At 42.6% G+C, this 26,503-nt stretch overlaps 1 protein-coding gene across 9 annotated transcripts; it reads left to right on the forward strand.

Moving 5' to 3' along the window:
• The first annotated feature begins 1,458 nt into the window (after positions 1–1,458).
• Positions 1,459–24,263, forward strand: P4HA2 (prolyl 4-hydroxylase subunit alpha 2). Of its 9 annotated transcripts, XM_015875586.2 has the most exons (17): positions 1,459–1,512; positions 2,163–2,258; positions 6,477–6,576; positions 8,134–8,230; positions 9,761–9,912; positions 10,610–10,747; positions 11,739–11,978; positions 13,554–13,750; positions 14,450–14,626; positions 17,381–17,451; positions 17,693–17,792; positions 18,346–18,399; positions 20,635–20,694; positions 20,763–20,828; positions 22,845–22,913; positions 23,281–23,377; positions 23,732–23,973. In XM_015875586.2, exons 3-17 carry the CDS (start codon positions 6,495–6,497, stop codon positions 23,800–23,802), a joined length of 1,671 nt encoding a protein of 556 aa, XP_015731072.1. In that variant the 5' UTR covers positions 1,459–1,512; positions 2,163–2,258; positions 6,477–6,494; the 3' UTR covers positions 23,803–23,973. The 9 variants fall into 9 exon arrangements, with proteins under 9 accessions (XP_015731072.1, XP_085374829.1, XP_015731068.1 ...); XM_085518703.1 differs by lacking the exon at positions 20,763–20,828 and having other exon boundaries at positions 1,459–1,677; positions 23,732–24,263; XM_015875582.3 differs by lacking the exon at positions 20,635–20,694 and having other exon boundaries at positions 1,459–1,677; positions 23,732–24,263.
• The last annotated feature ends 2,240 nt before the right edge of the window (positions 24,264–26,503 follow it).

The following is a 26,503-nucleotide window of genomic DNA, read 5'->3' on the forward strand; positions in this document are numbered from 1 at the left end:
ACTCAGAGATAATTGTAATATTTCCTCTGCTAAGGCCTCAGACAGAAAACCTCGTAACATGAGAGATGGGGGGGCATCCAAAAAATACTTGTGTGTGCATCGAGCAGCCAAAGCTCTCTGCAGAAGGATCTTAATTCCACTCTTAGGAAAAGCAGCAGAAGCTCCAGCGAGATGTGTGTTTCTCCTGTTCTTAAACCAGATCTCTGTGCCACAGCTCTCCAGGTGCCAGTGTGGGCAGTGCTAATAGGAGATCAGCTGAGTCTGACATTAAAACCCACCTGTGGCCCCGTGCTCTCTCCAGCCCTTGGCTGGTGGCAGATCTCGGGCAATTCTCAGCCCCAGTGCAGGCAGAAAGGAGCTGCTTTTAATCCAACACACATCCCACTCCCAGCCAAGGGCACTCTGCGAGCTCAGCGTTTTCTTCTAAAAGGACTTCAAAGCAAATATAGCTAAAGAAAGGATGGTACTGTACAAGAATAGCTCAACATGGGAAGTAGAACCGTTACAGGGTCCAGGCTCTTTGTGCTGTATACACAGTCAGAAGGACTGCACAGCTGGGTACTGACAAGAGGAAAGCCAGACCCAAGTGCTCCCCTTACAAATACACTTTCAGTCTTTTGCACTAAATGAGAGTAAAGAAATCAACATATCCATGACGTAACAGCAAAAGTCTGCCATAAAAAGAAGTTAAAAGGGTTTAAAACTCTGGCTGTGAATCACAGCTCTATCTCCCGAGGCTGACATTGTTTGTATAGTCTATAACAGGCTCCCATGCCTGCAGTGCAGCCACAGTCCTGCAGGCTGCTTCTGTCACTGACAGCCATGCAATCCTTTGTAAACAGAGCTGGAATGACTGTTAACGTGCAGCATGTACTATGTGAGACGTATGGAGCTCTGTAGGAAGCCCTGCTGACAAGGCAGCTGGGCCTTTTTGTTACGGCTTGTGATTTGAGTAGCTGCTAAAAGCTCCAGTGAAATAATCTCCATATGCTGTTTGTTCCCCTGATTCCTCCCTTTCTTTCTGGATTCTGGCAGGAGTTATCTCCCCAAACCTTGCTTCTTCAGCCTTGTTTCATTGCGTTTCTGCTCAGTGAGCGGAGCGGTGACGGAGGAGTCAATCTGGAAAGCGGGATGTTGTTTGTGGTGTTCCTTAAGCTCTGGTTGAGTTTCCAATTGTAGTTATTATTTAGGAATTATTTTGGTTGACTGTAATGATGATCGGCAGCGATCACTGTTCATTGTGAAGACTGGTAATGAACGCTTTTAATTGGCGGCCGCCTCCCAGGGGTAGGAATTGTCCCACAGCTCCCACGCTGCCTTCGGCCCCACCACCCCCGTAGGGCTGAGCGGCGCGGGGCGGCCCGGCGCCTCCACTCGCGGCATTACGGCGCGGGCGGGGCGGGGGGCGCGGCTCGGAGCGCGGCGGCGGCTCAAGAGCAGCGGGGCTGGGGACGGGGCGGGGCAGCGGGGAACGGGATCGTGCGGGCCGGTAGAGTGCCCAGAGGGGCTGCGGTAAGACCGGGGTGATGGGCTGCGGGCGGTGCTTAGGGTCGGGTGTGTCCGCTTCTCGGGTCCCCGGAGGCTGCCGGTGACCGGGCGGCTGTCGCAGCGCTCCTTCTGCCTCCGGCCCGACTCGGCGCGTCTCGGCGGGGCTGGAAAGAGCCAGAACGGCTGTCTGTAAGCAGGCGGCGTTGCGGGCTGCGGCACCTGGTTATTAGCGGCGGCTTTGGAGGCGGTGCCCTGCGGGCGGCAGCGGTGCGAGAGCTGCAGGGCGGCCGTCCCGTGTTACTGCCCGGGGCGGCCCATGTTGCTCCCCATGCCGGCTGCCGCTCGGAGCTGCAGCTCTGCGATGGTTCCGGGACGCGCTTCTTCCGCTCGCAGCTCCTTTCGCTTTCAGCTGAGATTCATTGTCGAATAGAAATCCTTTCCCTTCAGCCCGCAGGCACAGCTGTGTGCCGAGTCACTAGATCACCGCTCGGACTGTCACTATGCACATGGGGGGGGTGCTGGGGTGTGATGCACAGAGAGCTTTTCCGTGACCTGCGGGCAGTGCTACAGGGATTCTATAGCTCTGTGCCGGCTGCTCTCGGGCAGCATCTCCCCCGACTGGCTTTCCTAGAAGATAAACGTGTAATCAAACCTCCTCTCCTTTGACTTTGCAGTGCTTTGTGAGGGTGAAGCGGCTCTGGAAGGTCACACAGCCATCTTCTCCAGGCGGGTGCTGCAGCCTACTGGCATCGAGGACTTTGGGAATACAGGTATGTTGTATATATATAATATATACAAATCCAATAACTGCTGCTGTGATTTCTCAGACAGAATGCCACCCGAGAACTGTAAATTGCCGTTGCTGTGACTCTAAGGGAAAGAATTCTGCTTATGCTGTAACTTACTGAGATATACGTTTCAGTTCAGGAAGTACAGCAGTGAAACCTGGTGGCGCATTTCAGGCTGTAACAGCAGGGGGAGCATGATTTACTGCTCGATGTGAGAAGTTCTGTCTAGATTTAAGTCAGGAATCAAGTCTGTTTATAATACCAGTGCTGTGCATGCTGGCGAGCCTCCAAAGAAGTGAGCAGTAAACATAGATATCTTTCCTCTGGCTGGGCCTGGTTTTTATGTATGGCTCTCTGTATGAAGAATGCTGGGTATGTCAGGAGATGTGTTCCAGGGTGATCTGAGATCCTGTCCCACGTCTGAGCTTTGACTCAGTTGCTGTTTCCAGTTGAAAGGAGTACCTTGCTGACCACTGATGTGTCATTAAACAAGTCTTTCTGAATGGAAAATCTCCTCATGTAACATGAACATATGGAAGGCAGTCTAAAGCATCATGATATACCAAAGCTATGGGCTTTGCACAGGAAAATGCAGTCTGGATCATAATGCTGGAAAGCATATTGCAGTGGGAGAAGAGCCTGCTGTATTGCTTGTATCTTTACCAACAGTGTGGACTTTGGCTTCAGCTGTATGATGAGCTTGCATGCATTGATCCAGATGCTTATGCTTTCTGAGGGGAGTATCAGCAAGCATAACATTTTACACTTAAAAGCAACAAAGCGTGCAGTTTTGCACAGACATACCATGTCCTTGTCAGTGCGTGCAAGTGAACAGCTTTTCCTCTTTTCCTTTTGGCTTGCCATGAAACGTATGAGGAAATGATGTTGTATTATTTGTTAAGCAATTGTAATTGTTTTCAGATGCACATTAAGCCCTTTGGCAAGAAAGGTGGTGATGTAGGCATAAGCTGCTTTGAGCTGAAAACTCCAAGTATACTGGAGGAGGGAACTGGAAAGCAATTATTAGGTGATCCTTAAGGGAGAAAAGAACTTGTTTGTAAGGAGTCATGTAATGCTGGAAGGAAGCATTGCCTTTTCTCTTTCTCGCTGTGAGCAGGAGCTGTCTGTTCTAGGAGGGTAACTGCATGCTGCACTGATGGTGTCAGTAATCCAGGTGTGAGGTTCAAACTGCATCAGGGTGGGATGCTGATCAACCCTAGATTTTATACGTTCTCTGGTCAGGGGAGAAGCTGGATGTTGGAGCACCTGACTACATATGGATAATGGGTTATGACCCTGAATAATGTCTCAATTTCTGCTAGCAGTGAAGGTTTGCTCTATTAGGATAAAATTAATGTTTCTTCACTATTTAATCATTTTAATTAGTTTTAGAGCTGCATCATGTGCCAAGGATCTGCTGGCTGTGAGACTTGCTGCCTTGAGCTGGATGATTTTATGGCTGCTTTTCTTCTAGCTGTATTAAGAGAAGATCTTTACAATGATCCTGAATGCATTTACAATTCAGTCCATCCTCTGGCTCTAAGTATGAAAACAATCCAGCAGGTTTTTGTTTGTACTGTTGTGTTTAAATATAATTAGCCTTGTGTGTAGCCTTTAGGACTAATGGCAAGTTGTTGACAACTTCTGAAGCCACTTGCCTTGTAAGGAGTCAAGGGGATGGAGCACTTCTTGCTGTGTCTGCAGGTAACAGATGCTGGGTGTAAAGCACTGGCATTTGGAGAATGTTGGCTCATCCAGGAGTCCAGCCTCAAATTGCTGTTTGAAGATGGGCTGTTCTTCAGACCCTGGCATGTGGACCTCAGCTGTAAATGCACTGAGAACCCATCTGTGGCCTGAGGTGGCTTTGAAATAGTGACTTGCTTGTTATGCTGCTCCATGATGTGTTAAATTTAGATGCAGTGGGGAAGGACTATTTTAGCAGTGGTTTTCCAGGTCTCTTTAATAGCGCAGGCAGGCACCGAAGAAGAGTCAGTCTGTAACCCTGATTAGTGGGTGGAAAGCTGATAATCCTAGTAGGTGTGCAATTAACTTGTATAGATTGGGTCTGTGTCCTTATATCTTCTTGAGAATTTTTAGTGTGTTTAATAAAGAACTCAGTCTAACTTGAGAAGAAAAATTCCATCCTGGTCTATTTGGTCTAGAAGAACTTTTTCCTGTGGCCAGTGCTCATTGCAGCCTGACGGTGCTCTTTCCAGTGGGAGCAATGATTCATTGAGGGCTTAAACTCCCGAAAAGTGTTTATACAGTATCCATTTGGTTGGCTTTTTGTGCTGCTGGCTGGGTACTTTTAGGGGGAGGAAAGGAGCAAAGCACAAGATGTTGCTGTACGTGGAGCTGTTGAGCTCTAAGTGTCCCTGGAGTTGCTTCTTGTTGCAGTCCCAGAGGCTGGGTAGTGCTCACCTCCAGGGAGCAGAACACATTAAGGTATCTGTGCTCTTAACACAGCATATGCTGCCTGCTCTCAGGTCCTGCATGAGCCCTGTGTGTTGTTTAACTTAGGCTGAACTGAGCCTGGAGAATCTGTTCAAGTCTCCTGATCCTGCTGCAGAGCAATGTAGCTGCTCTCATTGGAATAAAAGGAAATCCTGAATTCACCTGCCTGGATAATAGACATACCATGCTGAAGATGCTGCTGAAAAAAGCCAGAAGTGCAGGAAATACTTGTCCTGCAGCTCTCTTATCTATAGAGTTAAGGCATTCCTGTGCAACTAAGTTCTTCCATGGTCCAAAGAAAGTAGACTGGCTTTACTGGTGTCTTGGTCATGGTGGGAGGTGCTAATGCCCCTTCTGGTGCTGTTCTGTGTTAGCAGATGGCCTGGCTGTAGTGTGTTGGGGGGAGGAGGGGAGCCATACACGTGTGTGTATGCACGTGCACTTGTGCTTTCCAAAACTGTTACGACATCACTCTTAGTCTCCTGTAATTCATTATTTCTTGCTGGTTTTCTGAGTAACAGCTATGAAAAGAATGTATACAAACAGTTTGGAAGTCCTACAGCCAGGTGTCTGCTGCTTCGAGCAAGAGCTGGTTTGTGTTTACTGAGGGTTTCTGTTTATTGACTCTAGAAAATCTGAGTGGGATGGCAAAGCTGTTAAAGATATGCTGTAAAGACAAGCTGCTAGCTGTAGTAAGTGTTCTTCTTGGCAGATATCCTGAGCCATGAGCGAACATGGTGGGGAGGTGCAGGGAGAAAGCAAAGTTGTGTTGTTTAAACTGGAAAACTCCCTTGTAATTGTTTTGCCAGGCTTTGTGTAGCGTGTCCAAAAAACCACTCTGTGAGACAAGAACAGCCCATGCAGATGGACAGTTCTGGCTCAATATATCCAAACTGATGTGCTTCCCAAGTGCTCTCCAGTCCCTGTGCTTTCTGCTATATCACTTATAGTGGCTTTTAGTGTTGGCAGACCTCTGCGTGGTACTGTTCATTCAGCTTTGCTTGATTCTCACGTTACCCATGTATGAGTTCTGAATGAGCTTAAACAAATTGTTTGGGAATACGTGGTTTGCAGGGGGGGTGAGAAACAGCACCATAAGAAGTCTTCTGTATTCCATCTGAGAAAGTGTTCTACTGCTTACTCATGCTTGCAAACTGTTGTAGTAATTGTTTCTGACTCCTCGTACAGCCTCTTAAGGCAATCAAAAGGAAAATGTAGGAAATATCTTGCAGTGTGGTAATAGAATAGTGTATGTCTGTTGTTCTCAGTGATGGTGGTGGTATTGGTGTGCTTGTAGTTTGCATCTATGTACCAAGGATCTTGGATTAAGGGATGGGACTCCTATCATACTGCATTCTTGAATAATGGAGGAAGGGAAGGCACCATCCACCTGCCACCTCCTTCTATCTCCTTCCTTTTGTTGCAGTGTAGGGATGCTGGGTGAGCTCCTCTGGTGGCTGTTCCACTCGCTGAGCAGCGGCCTTGAAATCCAAAAGCCATAAGGGCTGTGTCCAGAGGTCATACTATTGGGATGATGTATTTTGAACGAGTAGAGCTGGAAACTTTCACTTTAAACTTTTCCAGTGTTTGCTGCCACTTTTACCCTACAAAATGTGTTATTTATTTGGCTTTCTCACTAATTGTATTTCTTGACAGTATTATATAACTGTTTCCCATGTCTGTGTGTCTGACTGTTTTATTGAGACTTTATTGCTGCTGGAAGATGTTAAAACTCCTATTTTCCAGGTCTGAGCTTTCTAGAAGATGAAGCCCTGGCTGTGGTTGGTGTTCTTTACCAGTGCTTTCTTGATCTGGCATGCAGAGGCAGAGTTCTTCACTTCAATAGGTATGGAACCAACCAATGAACAGTGTTATGATGCAGCTAAAGTGACTGCCAAAACTGTTAAAACTTACAGATGAATCATATGACTGTCCTTGTATGGCTCTATCAAATGCTTCATCAGGGAGAGCAACACCAATATCCTTGGTGCTGTCCTGCATTGCAGGTTTTGTATCTCTGGATGTTGTTCACATTTGGTGAGCTCAGCACATTATGACTAACTTGGTACAAGTTTCTCTGAGGACTCTGAGTAAAAGATGACAGTCTGTGTTTTATTAAGAGCTGTGCATCTGGTGTTCTGAATGCAGCACAAAGCTTATGATAAAAAGCTTCATCCTGAGGTGCTGATTTCATGCAGAGGACTCCCATGATAAATACATGAAATATTCTTTTGCAAAATGTAACATTCTGTCTTCTAACTAAGCTGGGTTTAGGAATAGGAAGGAAAAATATCTCCTCCACCCTATCTGCTTTTGTAAGACTTCAATAAATCCCAATTAATTCATGTTGCTACAGGCCTTGAAAATAGTTTGATTTTATGAGATTCTTGTTCTTGAGTCCTAGCAGCTGTGATCAGTGTATGACTTTTGTAGTCAATCCTAGAAGTAAGCACAAACTGAGTTCTGCTGTGACTTGGTCTAATATTTCCCTGTGGAATCCCCCCATAAAGATAAGGTATGCTCAACTTTTGAGCTCAGTGAAACAGTGCTTCTGAATGATAAAGCTCCATCCCATATGGAATTTATCAGCCAGAGCAAAGCAGCGGAGTTGAGAGCACATATTTCTTGTGCTCCAGTGTTGACTGAATAGTGCTTACCTATGTGGCTGCAAGGGTTACTGTGAAGGACCATCTTCTCTTTGGATTTGCCTATGTCTGGATCTTGCTTGTCTATGGGAAAAGAACATCCTGTTACCTTTCTGCTTAATTATGCCTCACTAATAATGACTTTGGAATGCTGAAACTAAAGCTGTTGCTGTGTATATCCATTGGGTCTGCTGCTCTTTAAAAAGCAAAGCTTGTCACAAACCTTCAAATGGATATGCTAGCAGTTCTCTTCAATGGTGATGAGGAGAGACTGTCAGTCTGTAAACGTCAGTCTGAAGTTCCTCCTTAATGGTAGGTTGTGTTTCCACAGATACCACTATTGAAAAGCTGTAATTTTAAGTCAGTTGGATGGTAGAGTAGTAGCTGGCTGGTGTGACCTCATTTCTGTCCATATGCTGAACAGATGTTATGGCATCTGGATCTCTTGTTGCTTTGACTCAGTAGCTTCATTAATGTCAAACCTTTATTTTGATTGTCTGGCATATAATTATGATAGCAAAGCAATTTGGAGATGGCTTAAAAGAAGGCACAAAGCTACATGAACAAATGAAGTTGAAATTTAAATGCTTCATGAGGCTTTTGAAATGTCAGACCTGTATGTGTAGTAGGTCTTCCCAGCTCTAAGTGCGCACCTTTGATTTGTCTGTTCTTAAATGGGCTGCAGCAACTGAGGTCTTTGGTGCTGCTGGGGCACTTCTCATAACTGTGATTAACACTTGCTTGTATTCTGTTTTCAGGTCAAATGACAGATCTGATTTATGCAGAGAAGGACTTGGTACAGTCTTTAAAAGAATACATCCGAGCAGAAGAGACCAAACTGTCTCAGATTAAAAGGTAGGGAAGAGATTTGCATAAGGACAAAGGGCAACAAAGTGCATAACCTGTTGTGTTCAGTTACAGCACTCCTTCCTGTTCTGGTAAGCGTTTCCCCAATAAATATAATGAGAGTATAAGTAGTGCTGCCATGTAGAAGGCAGCAAAGAGGAGCCTTATCTGCATGGGTTAAATGCCTGTGGGTGCTGTTGCTCTGGGCTACCTGTTGCAAGCAGTGCACAGCTCACGTTATCCTGGTGCCTCAGATCAGTTAAGGCTCTTGCTGACAATGCAGTCCTCCTTAGGAAGGCTGTTAATACTTACCTAGCTAAAAGTTATACCTAACAGGGCATGACACCAGAATGGTCTGAGGTCTGGGTTGGTAGGAGCTGTGTGCCTGTAACTGGAGCTATGCTTTCCAAGGACTTTCTGAACTCCAGATGGTAACTGGCAGCTTGGTCTCCCTTTGGGGTTGTTGGGTGGGGTTAGGGTTATGAAACCGTGACATGATCCAAATTCCTTGTCACTTCTGTACACACAAATATTTATTTCTTGAAAAGTTGCCCTTTTGAAGAAAAACTGTCTCCTTTTCAAGTATGTTTAAAGGGAATGCAAGTTCAAGCTATGCATCCTTTCTTCAAAGCAACAGAAACCATTTGCATATGTCAGCTTTCTCTTTGAATGTGTGAAATTTGCAGTTGACTTTTATTCTGTATTGGTAAGCAAGAGTATATTTCAACTGTCACAATGCTTGAGCTCTAATCTGAGAGATATACTGTGTAACAGGGATGCTGAATTTCATCATTTGAATATGGTGGCATTTGACACAATTGCTTTCTATGTATAGAGATGTTTGATTCAATATACTGTTGTGAACAGAGTAAAACTTCACCTTATCACTACTCTGCAAAATAAATACTGGATGCAGTAAAAGCTGATATGTTTTTTGAAGTGGTGTCTTATTGTGGCATTAATCTGATATCTCTGCAGAGGGCTCTTGCTTTGTTGCAGCATCACGATACACAGAATAAGGCAGTATGTGCCAGTGGCTGTATTAAACTGCTTACAGCCGTGGTTCACTCGTGGCTTAGTGAGTTTGGGGTTAGACTCAAAGGGGATTTCTAGCATTCAGTTATTGGCTTATCTCAGCAAAGTTGTTCTTACTGAGTACTGGAGAGAGGCTGGCTGAATGCTTGTCATAAGGAATAATAGGAATTTGCACACATTTCTGAGATAGATAAACGATGCTTTTTGTTCTGAAGTGCAATATGCTGAGAACTGATGGCTAAGACTCATTGCAGGGGAGATGAATGCCTGCTGAGATCTAAATTAATAGGCAGGGAAATAAATCTCTTTGAAAAGGAGAATGTTGTGATTAAAAGTAATCAATGAGCCTCACTTCATCCTTGTGAAGTTAAAAGCCTTACATCTGGTTACGATAGCAAAAGCAGCAGTCAGTTGGTTCTAGCTATGTAATTAGGATGACTTCAGAAGGAAGACACGCATTCAGAAATTGCTCTCAGGCTGAGGCATACAATTCTCTCTTTCCAGCTGGGCTGAAAAAATGGATGTGCTGACAAGCAAATCCACTTCGGATCCGGAAGGGTACCTGGCACACCCTGTGAATGCATATAAGCTGGTGAAGCGTTTAAATACTGATTGGCTGGAATTAGAAAACCTGGTTCTTCAGGATACAACAAATGGTAAAGAGCTGCAGGGAAGGTGTTGGTGGGAAGTCCCCTAGCAGCACCGTTGCTTCCCCTCATGTTCTGGAAGCTGCAGACTCAGCTGTGGCTTAAATACTGTTGCTAATTTGGTTTGAAACGTAAACTAATGACTGGGCTCTTTCTTATTGCTTACCCAAGTGGGTGAAACCTGCTGCTTAAAGACTCAAGCTGTTACTTGTCATAAGCATGTTACATCTGGTTTGCTTGTGTAGTTTGCAGCAAAGAGGAGAATAGGATGTCCTAAAGTGGCCAGCAGTTATCAGCTGTTTTATATCTTTTCTTGAATTATATATTCCTCTGTGTAGCAGCTTACTCATTCTTCTTCCCAATACGCTGCCTCTGTAAGTGGTCACATTTGACCATCTTGATCAGCAGATAAGAATCAAAATGAGATCTGTACTGAATTGGTAAAGGACTTTTTGTCATTGTATGTCAGTAATTATGTGGTGCAAATGAAATTGTTGATGGTTATTTCTCTTGTCATTTGCCTGCTAACTGTCTTATAGTGGAACAGAAAGCAGTGCTTGTATAAATGAAGAACCTAATGAGAGGCTTTAAATCTAGTTAATTTGAATCTTAGAATTTAGAAACAAAGCAGATGCGTCCTGTTTTAATCTGGTTGATTGAACTTATTCAAACAGTTAAAGTTGCATCTTTTCCTTTTGTTGTGAAGGATTTATCACAAATCTCACCATTCAGCGTCAGTTTTTTCCAACTGAAGAAGATGAGACAGGAGCTGCCAAGGCTCTGATGCGCCTGCAGGACACCTACAAACTGGATCCTGAGACACTCTCTCGAGGGAACTTACCAGGCAAGTGCATGATGGTGTCCTCTGATTCAAAGGGATGCAAACAGCAACACCCTCAAACTCTCCACAAGTCCGTTTTGAGTGGGAATGAAGGACTATGGTTCTGAAGTTGTGTAGCTCAAGCAATAGAGGTTGCATTTGCTTTCATGTTTTGAGAATAGCCTTGAGGTTGTTTTTCCAGCCAAGCCAGGGAGCTGTGATCTGCAGTGACCAGCTCGAGTAGCACAGTTTTTATTTCTATTACTTTAAGGGGAAATCTGTTTTGGCTTTTTTTGTAGTCTCAGTACCAAAGCTACAAAGCCACTCATACTGGTAGCTATGTAGGCAAATGGAATGGTTGTTCCCTGGGAGCTTATGAGCTGAGCAAAGGAGATGCTCCCTAATTCACTGCTCTCATGGCTTCTTGCAAAGCATGGTTCTCTTCTTGCCCTCTTTATCTATGAAATGAAGACTATAACAATATTTACCACAAAGTTACTTTCAAGACTAGATAAATACATTATGATGTGTCATTGTTCTCTCAGGAGTCCTGATAGCTGTTTGTAAGAGATGCGCTAGCAACTGTAACCTGTTTCAATAACACTGCTTACAAATTGCCTAGACCTCATCAGAATGTGGGAAGTTATGATTACAAAATGGCTTTAGTTAAATGTAGGTCACTGACAGTGAACTTAAAATGAAGCCATATCTGTGCCCCTGATCTGGAGCAACCGGAAACCTGTTCACAATTGAACCTAGTTTGCCTAAATAACAATCAGCTTGCTTATGCACAAATATATACCTCAAGAGCAAACAATGCAGTGTGGCGTATAGCCAGACATCTCTGATGATTTAACAGTGTTAACTTAGCTTAGCAGGCTTGACATTAGTCCCTTTTGCCTTTATCTACAGCAGAAGATATTTCTGATATTTACTGATTTCTCAATGTGCGTCCACATATGAGGGCAAGGAATCTTCTGTGCGGGTTGCTTAAAGATCTTCTTATTGTTACTAGGAACAAAATATAGATCGTCTTTGACAGTGAGTGACTGCTTTGGTATGGGCAAGACTGCTTACAATGATGGTGACTACTATCACACAGTACTCTGGATGGAGCAAGCCTTAAAACAGCATGATGAGGGTGAGGATACTACAGTCAGCAAAGTGGAGATCCTAGATTATCTCAGCTATGCTGTCTTCCAGTTTGGGGACTTGCACAGAGCCATGGAGCTTACAAGACGCCTGATATCCCTTGGTAAGTGCTTTGTCAGTAACAGCCAAGAACAGTCATGGCCCATACTTATGGGTGAGCTGACTGGAAGGATTTTCTGCCAGGTATATAAACAAATATAGGTTATGGAGAAAAACCTACTTGTGCATGAAACATCTTCAGCAAGCTGTTCTGTAGGCCATGCTGTTATTACCTGAAACCCAAGTGTCTGTCTGACCACTGTATCTTCTGTTGAACTGTGATGTCTGGTACTGGTTAATGCCTGGACTTAAGGATTCCAGTGGATAACAAGGCTGCCATGGGCTCAGGCAGGGTACTACCTCTTCTGTCAAATCCTACTGACTTTTTAATGTTTCTTTTCTTTTTTTTTCTGTGCAGATGCTCTTTGATGTTAGATCGCTTCTTTGCCTGAGATCTTAGTATATTTTTCTGAACAGTCAGACTATAGATGGAATTTCCTGAGGCTTGGTTTTATCTGTGGTTTGTTTCTAGGTTTCTTTTGAGTAAGCAAGTAGGCATTCATTTAAATACAGCTTTGCTTGTGTTGGGAAGGTTTATTATCTTTAATTAACACCTTCTGGCTGAAATATTTGTATGGTTTTTAAATCAGCTGTGGTTCTTAATCTAGATGCTGGCTGCATCCTGAGAGTGAGTGAAGCTGTTTTATTAGCAGGGAGGAGAATGGGAAAGATGAGTAACTTCTGCAGACATTGAAATTCCTAGATTAAAGTTTACAAGAATGACTGTATTGAATCTAATTCCCTCTGCACTTATGCATAGCACTGGTAGCACAATGCAAAGCCTTATCAGCATCAGACAGTGGAACAGACTTGACAGTCCCTTGTGGGAGCTTCCTCTGTTCTGGGCTAACCTTTATCTAGCCAATATCAGCTTGTGCTTTAAGGGGTGGTTACTTCAGTGACCATCTTGGTCAGTTAAATGAGAGAGACAATGAGGTTGGAAGGTCAAAAGCAAAAAGGTGTTGTAAGCGCTATGTCCAGAAACACTTAGTGGTGAACTGTGACTTGTTCCTTCTCTAGGGTAACTATAATAGATGTTTAAAGCCATCTATTGATGGTATTTACTGGTTCATATCAACAGCAGTAATCACTAATGATAGGTCTAATGTGTTCCTGTATACCTCTGGTATAGGCAAGCTGGTAAATGGCAATGCTTAACTTCTGAGCTTCCAGACTTTACAGGAAGTGTTTGAGACTGAGGTTTGTGGCTGGGCTCTACTGTAGTACTGGTCTAAAGCCTACTTGTGCAGTGCAGATGAGAGGTGTGATGATACAGGGTGCTGCAAGCAGCCTGGCTTGATCTCTCATGGTCTCCTTCTCCTGGGTGGAATTAGACAGACAGTATTTAAAGTACAGGAAAATTGTGTTGACTAAAACCTTTTTCCACTCAGAATTGAACGTTTTGTAAGAGATCCTTTCAGAAATTACTACAGAAGAATGCCCAGCTTCCCTTTGCAAAGACACACAGGAGCATTTGGTTGTTTGATGGTGCTTTAGGAGGCTTTAATCTCAAATTCTTTTATTAACAATTTCTGAGAATGTATGAGTTACTAGTTCTGTCTGTTTTTCCCCACTGAAGACAGTACTCATGAGAGAGCAGGCAGTAATCTGCGGTACTTTGAGAAGCTGCTGGAGAAGGAGAGAGAGAAGTCATCAAACAAGACTGTGGCAGCTACAGAGCCAGTGGTGCAAAGTAGTGCCTATGAGAGACCTCTTGACTACTTGCCAGAGCGTGATATCTATGAGGCCCTCTGCAGAGGTGAAGGGGTGAAAATGGTAAGAGAAATGTAGAGCTGTACAGCCTTTGTGTAAGGACGATTGACTTTGCTGATTTGTTAAGCTGTGCAAGAAAAAATAAATGCAATTGACCAGTCTGAGACTTGCACTTATGTCTCAGCCTCTGTCTTGATCTGTTAATCCTGTACAGAACAGCTCTCAACTTAAAGGTTGAGAATTGAGTCTCTTGATGGTTTGTCTATTCAGTCATTTTAGTTGCTGGCTCTATTGCTACAATAGGAGGCTTTTTCCACTGAGAACTTCTTATGCTTTGCCACTGTTATGGAATCCCCTTTTGTGCATCTTGGTGGGTCCTTCTGGGGTGACCATACCGACCTGCCAACCTCTGGTACTTCAAAGTGCAGGAAGAAATCCATTTATTGCACTGCGTAGCTGAAATTATAAGAATCAGACATTTTTTAAGAGCCTAATTTTGTATATTTATTGAATCTGAATTTTATTGCCTTCCTAGGGTTTAACTGAGATTAGCGTTGCTGATTGTTTCAGTGGCATCTTGAGTAGCATGTTTTTATTCACAATAAATAGCAGTATTGTTGCTGCCTACCTCTGACACTAGCTGTGTGCTGACAGCTTTTGCTGGTGCTTGTGAAATAAGGCACACTTTTTATGCCTATTTTTTTTTACGTCTATGAATAGTGGTTGAGCTAATAATGCATTTTACCTGGTGTCTTGTTTCAGACTCCTCGGAGGCAGAAAAGGCTGTTCTGTAGGTACCACAATGGAAACAGAAACCCTCATCTGATCATAGCTCCCTTTAAAGAAGAAGATGAATGGGATAGTCCTCATATTGTACGCTATTATGATGTCATGTCTGATGAGGAAATCGAGAAAATTAAACAACTGGCAAAACCAAGGGTAAGTTTTCCTTCATCTCATTGACTGCTAATTGAATGCTTTCATCTTTGAGCAAAGGCCAGGCAAAGGATTTGAGAGAACAATTTCATACTCACAGATAATACACTGTGAAATTAAAGGGAACAACTTCAGAACTGCCTGGTGATGTGGGACCCTAAAGCCAAGGCTCCTGAAGGTGTTCATGCAGTGTTGCACTGAGCTGTGTGAAATTCCTCAGTAAATAAGGGCTGGACATGGAAAGGTAGGTGGCTGCCTGGCATACAGTGGTAGATGTCCAATGTACCTTCAGTCAGCTTCTTGAACTGAGGCTGAACTGAACGGCAGTACCTTTAACCAATGATGTGAGTATACATGATAAAATAGTAACCCCACATAGCTAATGATTTTCTTTGACTTTCCTAGAGGTGGATTTAACAACCTGTTTCCTTTCTGTCAATATGAGATCAGCAGTAGATGCTCCATCTTATGTGTTGTAAGGTCTCACATGAGAGTAGAACTGCATATAGGAATAGCTCATTCTAGCACTTCTGTAGCTGCTACTAACAACTGTGGTGATAGAATTCCAGTCAAGGATTGCCTTCATGCATTTCTAAGTGTAAACATAAACTGATGTTGACATGGTTTGAGGAACTGATGCTTCTTCGGACACCCAGAATTACTTGTTATTCTGGGCTTGTGAGTAGTGGCCAGCTGTGGGAGTGCTGGCAGCACCCTTCCTCCTCCAAGAGGACTCAGCTCTATAAACAGACTTTTCCTATTATGTCATACTGTAAAACTTTAAGAGCTTCAGATAAAATAGGAACATTGAAGGACTGATTTTATGAAGTTTAATGATTCAAGCACCTTCTAAGTAAGGCAGCTATTAGTTTTTTGTTCGTTTTACAGCTTTTGTTCAAAGCTTTAATGATGGAAAATATTAAGGCTTGCTAGGTTTTGCTAATGTCAGTAATGTCAAAGAAATTCTTTGTATCACCCATGCAGCTGTAACATTAGTATCTACCTCCTGTTGGAAGCTGATCCTATCGTCTTAAGATTTGGACTTTAATTATAAGAAAGTGGTTCCTTTTAACTTATTACTCAAATCTGAACTGTTCTGTAGGAAGAATAGCTTTGAGTTCTGCAGTACTACTGAAATACTGCAAAATTCAAATCCTATGGTGAGGTGATGGTGAATGTAGCTTAATTTCAGTTAGTAATCATGGAAGCTCTGAGACAAACTCTAAAGCACTGTGTTAGTTTTGGGCCTGGAAGGATGAATATTTTCTTGCATTTTCAAGAAACTTCTACATCTGGGTCCAAACACTTGGTATTATCTACAGTTTATGCTTGCCAGTATTTCTTATTTTGTAGAGAAACAACATCTGTATGTGATACTCAAGTTGGTTCTCATTATTATTTTTGCAAAATGCTATTGCTTTTATTCCAGATCCAAGAAGTAGTTCCAACTTGACAGGCAATACATCAGAGCTGACTGTTGTCAGCTGTTCAGTGCTGGAAATGGTCACCAAGACTCTCGACTTTGTTGGTGTGGGAGCCTGAAAAGGCAAAGATATGCCACTAGATCTAAATGCAAAGGGCAGAAATCAAGCAGGCATGTACAAGCTGAAGCAGCAGCATAATAAAAAGTTTGGAAAGCTGAATTGCATCCCCAAAGCTATGCTTCATTGCACAGTGGAGAACAGCATTGTCAGCCTGTTTATTCTGATATGATTTATGCAGGAGAAATCTGGAGCAGAATAACTGAGTCAGAATGAGATGCGTAGATGTGCCAGAAGCTCTTGTAGAGGGACGAGGCAAGGATTGTAAAACTGGCTGGAGGCTTATTTGAGGAGAAATGAAGGAAATAGCTGCCTACTGTGAAGAAAGTGCAAATAAAAAGGCTTTCTGGGGCCTATAATTAAGCGGAAGGAAGAAGGCATGATTTTAAGTGTCTGTGGTTTTCAGGAGTTAAATTTAAGTGTGGTCTGACCTCACAGTGTCCCAGTTCTTGTTCTCAGTTGCAAGTATGAAACCCAAGTGGCCTGTTAAGGTAGCAGCAGGCTGTTGCTTTGCTGCCACTGTGAATCTGGTCAGTTCTGCAAGGTTCCAGACTGCTCCTATATGTAACTATATGATGTAGCCTAAAAGTGTTACATTACTTGCTGTACAAAATGTGTGGATAAGCTGGTTTAGAAGTATCTGTCACGGAGAGCAGATGTTGCAGGCGTTTTCCAAATGGGAAAATCTTAGTGTGGTAATATTGAGTCTTGTCCTGAGGACAAGTGGATTTGTCTGCCATGTAATTTGTAATTCATTTTGCAAATGTTTTCATCTGTGTTTTTTTAAGTCTAAGAATGAGGTTTTTTCCAGTCCACATGAAGAGAGGGCTGATTAAATGTATGGAGCATCCAACACTTTCTGCCAAGAACATAAGCTTCATATGTTAACTTTGTTGTTCCATCTTGTTAATATGGAGTCCAGCTGCTTAAGAAGTTGCTTTTTAAAAGGTACTTCAGTTAGCACTGCTTGTGGATTTAATGGATATCCTGGCTTTTGCAGTCAATTGCTTTTTCTAGAGTCAGCTGCAGGTGGTAGATTGCATTTGTGTATACTGTTCTACCCTGAAACTGGAACAAAATTTAGGTTGGAGTTTAACTTTCATCCTGTGATACTCTGAAATTTGATGAACCAGCTGCTGATTTTATTTAGGATCTAAGTCTATTTTTTGACCTGTAGTTGATGTTTCTTCCTGTTTGGGATTTTTTTTTGACACAGCTGGCACGAGCCACAGTACGTGATCCCAAAACCGGTGTCCTTACAGTGGCCAGCTACAGGGTATCAAAAAGGTAAGCCTAGAAAAGAGTTCAGCCTTAAGTTTTCTGTGCTTAGCAGCCCTCGTGTGCTACCTCAAGGTGAAAACTAGAAATGCTTTGTATGCAGCAAAAGCTTGCACAACAAATGCATGGTAAATGGCTCATCTGTGTAACTTAGGGCAGAAGAAATCCTTCTCTTTTGGGAAACTGGTGGTTGGGGCTTTGTATTTCATAATGATGTTTCAGTGTTTCCCATCCCTTTCTCTTGCCCTAGTTCATGGTTGGAGGAAGATGATGATCCTGTTGTGGCGAAGGTGAATCAACGAATGCAGCAGATCACGGGGTTAACAGTGAAAACAGCTGAGCTGTTGCAGGTTGGTACACTGTCATCTTACCAGGACGAGATCTGACAAGTAGCTCTTTGATGGGGTGGTGTGGTATGAATCCAGAAACAAATATCAGCAGTGCTCCTCACCAGCCCTTCCTAGGCATTCTGTTAACTGAACTCATGGGTTCCTGGTGAGTGGGTGAGGAAGGTCATGAACAGTATCATCTCCTTGATCAGATGTGTACTACAGAAATACCCTTGCTCAGATCCTGCTTCTTTGGAGGAGTAGGGAGTAAGTATGATAGCAACTGTTGCTGCGGGTTCATGTTTATTGAGGTTGTTGTGGTGATAAGCAAAGAGAGCTGCTGTTAAGCAACATCAGTACTAAGAAATTCTCAGTGAAACCCTTAAACTGAAAGGGAAGGAACACTTAATGCTTATCTGCACACCTCATTACTGGCAATCTGAAGAAAAATGAGTTAAGCATGTAAATAACAATCTTGCCACAGAGCATCATTTTTTCAAAGGATGATTTGGATCTGTAAGAGTTATTTTATTCAGCAGTCATTTGCAGTTCACTTTGTTCTTCTATTCTGCAGGTTGCTAACTATGGAATGGGAGGGCAGTATGAGCCACACTTTGATTTCTCTAGGGTAAGGTTTCTTTTCCAATTGCTCCTTGGATGTAGGGTGGGAACAGATCATTTTGGGAACTGTTAAAACCCTTCTTAAAATGTCTTTTCTATTAAAACACTCTACTGTATAGCTCAGTTGCATGGAATGGATTATGACCTCTGGAAAACTCCTTTCCCTGATGCTAGAAGTTCAAGAGACCAATGAATGAATCTGACTGCCTGCTTATCTTTGACCCTTTGGTTCCTTGCACAGCGTGGAGATATTGAGTGATAGCCATGCTGCTCTTATATGTAATCCTTCTGTTAACCTATTAGGAAACACATCCTGGATGGAGATTAAATTGATATTCAGTATACCGTTGTGTTAATAAATTTAGCAAGGTTGTCAGAGTCCTTTTTTGGGTATTTTAAGGTACTTTGGTTGAGCAGCCTCCAAAAGAGCAGCATTTATGGAAGCCTTTGAGTTGGAACCCTTCTGATGAAAACCTTTGAAGCTGTGATTGCAGCTGCAGGGGATCAGCAGGGCTTTGTGACCTCTGTCCAGGATGCCAGTGCTGTGATGACAGCAGGGGAGCTTACCACTGGCACTTGTTGGATCTATACCAGGCACTAGAGGGCTCTACCTGGCAGTGTGAGCTGAGGTTAGCTGTATGGGAGGGGAGAAGACAAACTCTTCACTGCAATTTTAAGACAGTTTTGGAGCATGAATCACACTGAAGAGCTGTGATGACTTGCTGTTACAAACACAAAATCCATCTGTGTGGTGCCTTGGTTACAGGTAGAATCATCTCTTCACTTGAATCCATATTAATTCAAAATATTATAGTATTTTTACCGGATAGAAAGAATGGATTGCTGCAGCCTGAGGGTAACCCAATAACTGAGTACAGAATGGAAGGGGCCCCACTTAACGCTGTTCATAAATCTTAAATAATAATAATAACTTAATCCTCAACACTGTGGAGGCTCCTATTCTTTAGCTTTGGCCTGTTGAGAGAATTTTGCTGTGAACTTTAGGAGTGCTTTGTTTCCAGAGTGAAGCCAATGCTCTTGAATTGTCTTCAGAGCCTTTGAACTCAAGGACCTCAGATATCAATTTGGTCATTATGGTCTTTACTTTTGGATTAGGCAGCTGGGGCAGAGCTCCATTTGGAATGTAGCCTTGGCTGCAGTCATCAGTTAAAGCGAGGCCATCGGGGAGTTTGCCGTGGGCTTGGACTGGTCTGCCAGGCTCTGTGCGTCACAGATTCCAGTACTGGAATCCAGAGACATTGCTCTCTCACTGTCTGATCGGCCTCACAGCTTTTTGTTCCCTCACAGCTCTCAGATTGGGAAGCTTTCATACCTACATATTTCAACTTTCAGATTGTGTTGAGTGCTCAAACGTTACAGAAGAATCTTATGCAAATCTTGAATTTGCATGCACTGATGCAGGAATTTTGTGCATGTAGTTCTTAGTGCAAACCCATTTCAAACAAAATGTTTTGTTGAAATAATCACGTAGATTGAACTACAACATCTTAGAGTTTTTCTTGCTGTTTGTCTTTTCCAAATGTGGGTCTGCATTTATTGTGTTGAAGATCAGTTTTATATTGAAGAATTCATCTTAATGTTACATGGCTGAAACTTGTTGACAATTAACAATACAAATAAACTTCTAATTGCATTTTTCTCTGTGCCCTTCAGCTGTACTGGGCTTCTGGGTGTTTTTCTGCTTCTAAAGTGACACCCATATGATCTCATGCTTTGACATATGAAACTTACAACACTTGATCTTCTTGATATGGTCCTTAATTCTAGATAGACGACCATTTGAGATAATTACTGCTTTTCTAATTGATTGCTATTAGAAATGTATGAATTTTCTTGGGACATTTGAGATAATCACACGTTGAGACTCTAATGTCTTATCTAAATGCTGTTCAAGCTGAACTTTTCATAACATCAATTGTTGACTTTAGATCAGTGTCCACTACAGTAACAGCCTATTGGTTATTTAAAGACCACTTAAAAGCATTGCTTCTATTCTAATGCCCTGAGAATTACTTGCGTGCTACTTCTCCTTATAGCACCAACGTGCAATGTGCATGCATTTATGCACTGTGGCTGCAATTTGTGATGGCTTTAGTGCTGCCCTGTGAATCCCCTCTTTAATTCCAGCTCTCTGACCCTGCGGCTCTTCATGCGGAGCTGCATATGTAACTCTAGTGTGAGTCCATTCGGAATGTGAGGTTAAAGTTGTTGTCTGTTACAGCGACCCTTTGACAGCACACTCAAATCGGAAGGAAATAGGCTAGCGACGTTTCTTAACTATGTAAGTACCTTTGTTTGTCTGCTGTCTGTGAGCTTGAAGTTTGCAGTTATTCTCATTTAATTTTATAGAAAGATGAGCCAGATGCTTTCAAGCGGTTAGGGACTGGAAATCGTGTGGCCACTTTTTTAAACTATGTAAGTATGATGCTCCTTTATGAATTGGGTGTATCTTAGTGATGTGTTGTTTGCAGCGGGCATGGTTGTTTGTAGGGGTTTGTTGGTGCTTGGAAGGAGAGTCTCCAACTCTTCAACAGCATCAGGTGCTGTCCTGTTTGAGTCTGTAGAATTGGGATGTTTGTTAACCCCAGAACAGAAAAATTAAATAGGGCCTAGTTTTTCCTTTCTGGCTGCTCTGCTATGAAATTTCTTACTTTCATTGCTGGGAGAGGAATTTGACTTACTTCTTAAATGTGTATATGTGGGGTACTCCTCACAATGCTCAGTTGAGCACTTACTATCAACCACTTACTGTGAGGCAGGAATGTTGTTGCACTGCTTTGACAGCACTTGATGGTGTGGTGATTGACAGGAGCTGGAAATGCTCCAGTATAACTGTCACTTCAGCAAGTGGAAGAGACATGGTTCACAAACCTGATGCAAGTGGGGAATGGTTATAAACAAAACTGAAGAGAGTCATTAGCTGTATGCCTTATACAGCTATAGACCATGTGTGCCAAATCTTAATTGGCAATTAACGTAATTGCACAGCTATTTGTAGCCTACTGTTATTGTAGTTTTGTTCTGGCAATACTTGGTCAACCTATACTTAACTGTATTGGTAATTACGAGCACCCAGTCTGCTATATCTGCCTTCTGAGTGATGAAACTTCAAATGTAAAGAGTGAGGGAATGGTTATAGCTAAGCTAATGCTTTGTGTGCAAATTGCATCCCAGAACCAAGCCAGAACTTCTTTCAGCTTTGGCAGCAAGTCTGAGACTGCCAGTAGGCTTCAATTCAAAGCACCTCAAGGTTTCTTGTTTCTCAGTCTTGCTTCTCAGACTCCTGGACAAACCTTTATTCTCAGTGACTAATACGAAGCTTATGCTCTGCTAGTTGTATGTGGTCAAAGGCACTTCGCCCTTTGTGTGTCCCGTGTAGAACATATCAAACATGCATTGTTTCTACTGAAGAGTGGTTTGTTGTTAAGATGTAGGTATACACTTGGGGAGTTGTGTGCACAAGCTTTCTAGCTGGAAGGGGCAAAACACTGTACTCCTTTGGTATCTTGTGCCCTTGCATTGTAGGTACCAAGCAGGAGGACACCTGAGTGGTAATAACATCTGTTTTCAACAGAAATCCAAGTTGCAGTGAAGAATGTGGGGGTTGTTTTTGATTGTTTACATTCTGTGGGAACTGGATGTGATTAATTTGTTTCTTTCCATTAGTTCCTGATTAAAAACTTATGGAGATCAGTGAAAATATTACCTAGTTTAATGGAAGTGTTTCCAGGGGCTTTGAGCCATGTCTGTAGAGCTCAGAGTGAGTCCATTATTGCTAAAAAATTCAATAGGTATAAATTCATTCCAGTATAGAACGACAAAGCATAAGGATGTAAGCATTTCTTTAGAGCCTTGTTGGTGTATGTATTAAAGCACTTGAAGTAGAATAGAAATATTGGGGAGCAGCAAAAAAATTGTGCAGAAAGGTGAGGTCTTCTGCTTGTATTGTGTTTTTGAAGTGGTTGACCAAGATGCTAAACTAAGTTATGAAAATGAGTTCCAAGGACATGGTTTCAATTTGAGAAAATGTGGTATTAACAGGAACTTATTTTTCTAATTGAATCAGAAACCTGAATGCAATTCTTGAAATTAACTTTACTCTGAGGTCTTCTCCCTTGTTCTGCAGTGATGGCTTATTAATGCTGCAGGTTCACAGTTTGGTTTCTTTTTATGGCTAATTTGTATAATATGTACTTGTAGGTCAGCACTTCATTGAGCTTATTCATGAATAAAAGCCTTCAGCTGAAATAGCCTTCAATAACCAGCTTAGCAGTTCATGCTGGTTGAAATCCGTCTCTTCCTTGTTAGTGCGAGTCACAGAGGGGTGGGTTATGCTGGGACAAGGGACACTTAAGCTTGTGGGACTCTATGTACAAAAGGTGTTGTAAATAAATATCGGTTTGACTTTATTTTCTCACTTTGTTTTATCAGATGAGTGATGTGGAAGCTGGAGGAGCTACAGTTTTCCCAGATTTTGGGGCAGCAATATGGCCCAAGAAGGTAAAGTCACTCTGGGTATGGCTGCTTCTCATCTCCCCTCTCCATTTACTGTCTTTTCTTGTTAGTCTTGTTTCTGTTTAAGTCACTTAATGTGGCCATGCAGCTTGCTTGATTCTTAGTGTTTATAGCAGAAATGGTTTCAATGCAGAGTTGTTACTAAATAAGTCTTGTTTTCACTCTCTGAACACGACTGAATTGGAGTTGAGAGTAAGTTGTCTTTTCCATGTTCTGCTATTTGTCACCTATGCTGAAGTGTTTCATAAGAGCTTGCAATTGAGTTCTTGGGCATTATCCCTCTTCCTCATGTCAATAACTTCAGCATGTTGGCTGGGTTCTGGCTAATCCACATCTGGTATCTTTTCTGCAGGGAACAGCAGTATTTTGGTACAACCTATTCAGAAGTGGTGAAGGTGATTATAGAACAAGGCATGCAGCTTGTCCAGTGCTAGTAGGGTGTAAATGGGGTAAGTAAAACTGCTTTAGGAACAAAACCTTTGGTGTGTACAAAGATGGTGACATACTGAACCATTATAATAGCATTTAATAACTGGGTATTATTGCTTTAACTACTGGAGTCACTTGGCTGTAATGAAAACTCACATATCAATATGTAGCATTAAGCAGCTACATTGTTCAGCTGCCTCTTCTCTTCAATGACCTTTAATGACACCAGAATCTAACTATACTGGCCCTGTGAATCTTTCTGCTTCCTGCTGGGTGGGTGGAGAAGTGTAAAACATCAATGGAAGTAATGGGTTTCAGTGCTGTACACAGACTGGGTGCATGGTGGTAACCAATTCCATGTCTTCATTCCGCAGTTTCTAACAAATGGTTTCATGAAAGAGGAAATGAATTCTTAAGACCTTGTGGGAGAACAGAAGTGGACTGAAATCCAGCCTGCTGCAGACCTTTGTCTCTTTGTCTTCTTTTCTACTGTTTGTTCTTCCAGTTCATTTCTAAGAAATGATTTGTCTTTTTCCCCCCCCCACAAGAGTCCTGGCACTTGTCACAGAATGACAAATGTAACACCTGTGAGTGAAAGTAAATGGCTTTGTACACATCTCTTGTCTTAGTTGCTGTCATTTGTCTCCATCTTCCCTCACCCCTGCCATCTTCATTGTTTTACTGGTCTTCCACCCTCAACGTTCTCTCTAGTAATGGTGCAAACAATGTTGTGGGTGATCCAGAATGCTTGGGTGCCTGGTCTTGTGCCTTTTGTACCTCATAAGTTTTAGATGTTAAATATTTCTTCAAACCAAAGTTTTTTTTAAAGTTTTGTGTACATGTTAATTTTATTGTATTTCTATGGATCATGAGTTTTGAAATAAATAAATGTTCTTTCAAAGAATATTTTCTTGTGTCCGTGATGGAGATCAGTACTGGATTTAGGGAACAGTGGGCCTTTATTTCCTTCCTTTTTGAGGGTTTGTTTCTTCATTACCCTTTCATTTAGAAAAACAACATGGTTTTGGGCAGTGCTAAATATTGGACCATGACACAACTCTTGCAGCTTCTGCTGAAGTTGGAAAGATTAATTTGTTTTGGAACTGTACTGTAAAGAACAGGCAGGCTGCACGCTAAGGGCCAGTGAAGCAATGCCATCTCAGTATCACACTCATCAGAAGCCCTTCCCAGTGTTACCTTTTCTTGCGTGAGAGGCTCTCAGAAAAACCTGATGCCCTTTCCAAGCAGTGGTGATGATCTTTGACTGTAAGAGTAACTGTCACTGATGTAATGCTGACAGTGTTTTTCCCTATGAGAGCACTTGATATGGCAGTTGTTAATATCCCAGCATATGAGACAGACTTGTAAGTGGGAGAAACTTCAATTACATTGGGACTTTCAGCCAGTCCTAAAGTCAAACATAATTTACACTGAGTTCCTTTGCACAGTATGCAGTGAAAAAAGTATAAAGACTGAATGAGCAAGAAAAAGGTAATGCTTTTTAAGCAGCTCTCAGGCACTCTGTCACCTAGGCCGTCCCCATTTACCTGCTCCAGACTCAGTGGAGTCCAGCAACAGCTTTTGCAGGGTGGAGTTTAGTAGTTGCTGCCTAATCTCACAGCACTCCTTCGCCTGCCATGAATGTTGTGGTTGTTGGCAGGCTGCTCAGACTATTTCATTTCTGACCTCTGCTTTTTCCTAGTAAAATCTCTCAGCGCAGCATAAACTTGGGAAACAAGGAGCTTTGCTTTATTACAAAGCATTTGACACATGACTGCCTCGCAGATGTGAAGAACTGGTGGTGAGCCAAACCCTCAATTTCTAGTTGGACCATTTCGATTCTGTGGGGAGGAAGAAGAATCTACTTAGGCTTTCTATCAACATACCATGTTGACAGATGAAGTTCTCATCAGACCTCCAGCCAAAAACCTGTACATCTTCCTCCTGAAACTGTGTTGTTGGCTTGGAAATGCTGTTGTTAGCTGAGTTGTATTGCACTGAACTGTTAATGCTGTTTTTTCTTGCTTATTTTCTCTAGGAAAAAGCTTTGTTTTTCAGTTGTCTTCCAACTTGATTAAGACCATCCCTGAATTGGGCTGTAGTGTGTGTGCAGAACTGCTTGTTGTGCTGTACTGAGGATATGCTTATTGCTAATCTCAGCTGAAGCAAAATGCTTATTTTAGGGGGAAGAGCACATGTGACTCGGCATTCCATAACCTCACAGGTGTGTTTGTGTAGTTTGTCAGATTAATATTCCCTATTCTGTCTTGTATCATACTACAGGCTGAACAGAATATGATGGTAAGCCTAAAATGAAGCTCATGTAGTAGTTTTTAGACTTAGAGTTCTTATGCTTGAACAGACCTTCATCCAGGGACAGGGAGCTTCTGTAATGTATCACTGTTGCTTAAAAGTTTGGTTTGGACTGAGACAGTGTTTTCTGACATATCGCTGACTTTGCTTTATTCTGTCGGGTTTAAATACTTAGCACAGATATTTATGCTTTGAGGTCTTTCAGAGCTCTTCAGGTCCTGTCACTCACTGATGTGGTCTTTTAGGTACTGATGGAAGCAGATACCGTACGAACTGTCATGGAGACATGGTCTCTTATCACTGCTTTTGTACTCAAAAGAAGAGGAGCCACCCCCAGACCATGCTGGTAATCAACATCCAATGTGAGCATGTGGCTTCTTAAGCTGTGGCCCCAGCCCAGCTGTGTGGGCATATAGTGTGTTGTGGAGCAGGACTGTAGCCCTACATGCAGGTTAGGAATCACCTAAAGCACAGACATTCAGCTCTGTAGACTCAGTGAAGGATGTTATCTTCTGTGTTAGAAGCTGCTGCTTTCTGGTTACAGCGGAAAAGCGTCTCCTATCTAATCACCTGAGAGGGGAAAACTGACGTTTGACCTAAAGTGTAGAGAGTGGTGCCTGGAGAGAAGGTTTAGTTGTGGTGAAGGCCACGCAAGCAAAGCTGCTGACCTCTTCCTCTCAGAGAGAGAGCAGCCTTGGTGTTCTGTGGGGAAGGTGAGTGTCATGCAGATGGGCTGTGTACCTCAGCAGAGCTGTAGATCCACTAATGAGGAAGGAAAATGGTCTTTTCTCTGTGATGACCTGCTACAGGCTGCAGGGGAGCTGGTCCCTGTG

This window comes from Coturnix japonica, chromosome 18 (assembly GCF_054131305.1).
Source record: "Coturnix japonica strain WE chromosome 18, WE-NBRP24, whole genome shotgun sequence".
NCBI classification, from domain to species: domain Eukaryota; kingdom Metazoa; phylum Chordata; class Aves; order Galliformes; family Phasianidae; genus Coturnix; species Coturnix japonica.

Coding starts and splice junctions, on each gene's coding strand:
- P4HA2 (XM_015875586.2), top strand. CDS start 6,495: ATGAAGCCCTGGCTGTGGTTGGTGTTCTTTACCAGTGCTTTCTTGATC. Junction 14,627..17,380: donor AACAACTGGCAAAACCAAGG/GTAAGTTTTCCT, acceptor TTTTTGACACAG/CTGGCACGAGCCACAGTACG. Junction 22,914..23,280: donor CAGCAATATGGCCCAAGAAG/GTAAAGTCACTC, acceptor TCTTTTCTGCAG/GGAACAGCAGTATTTTGGTA.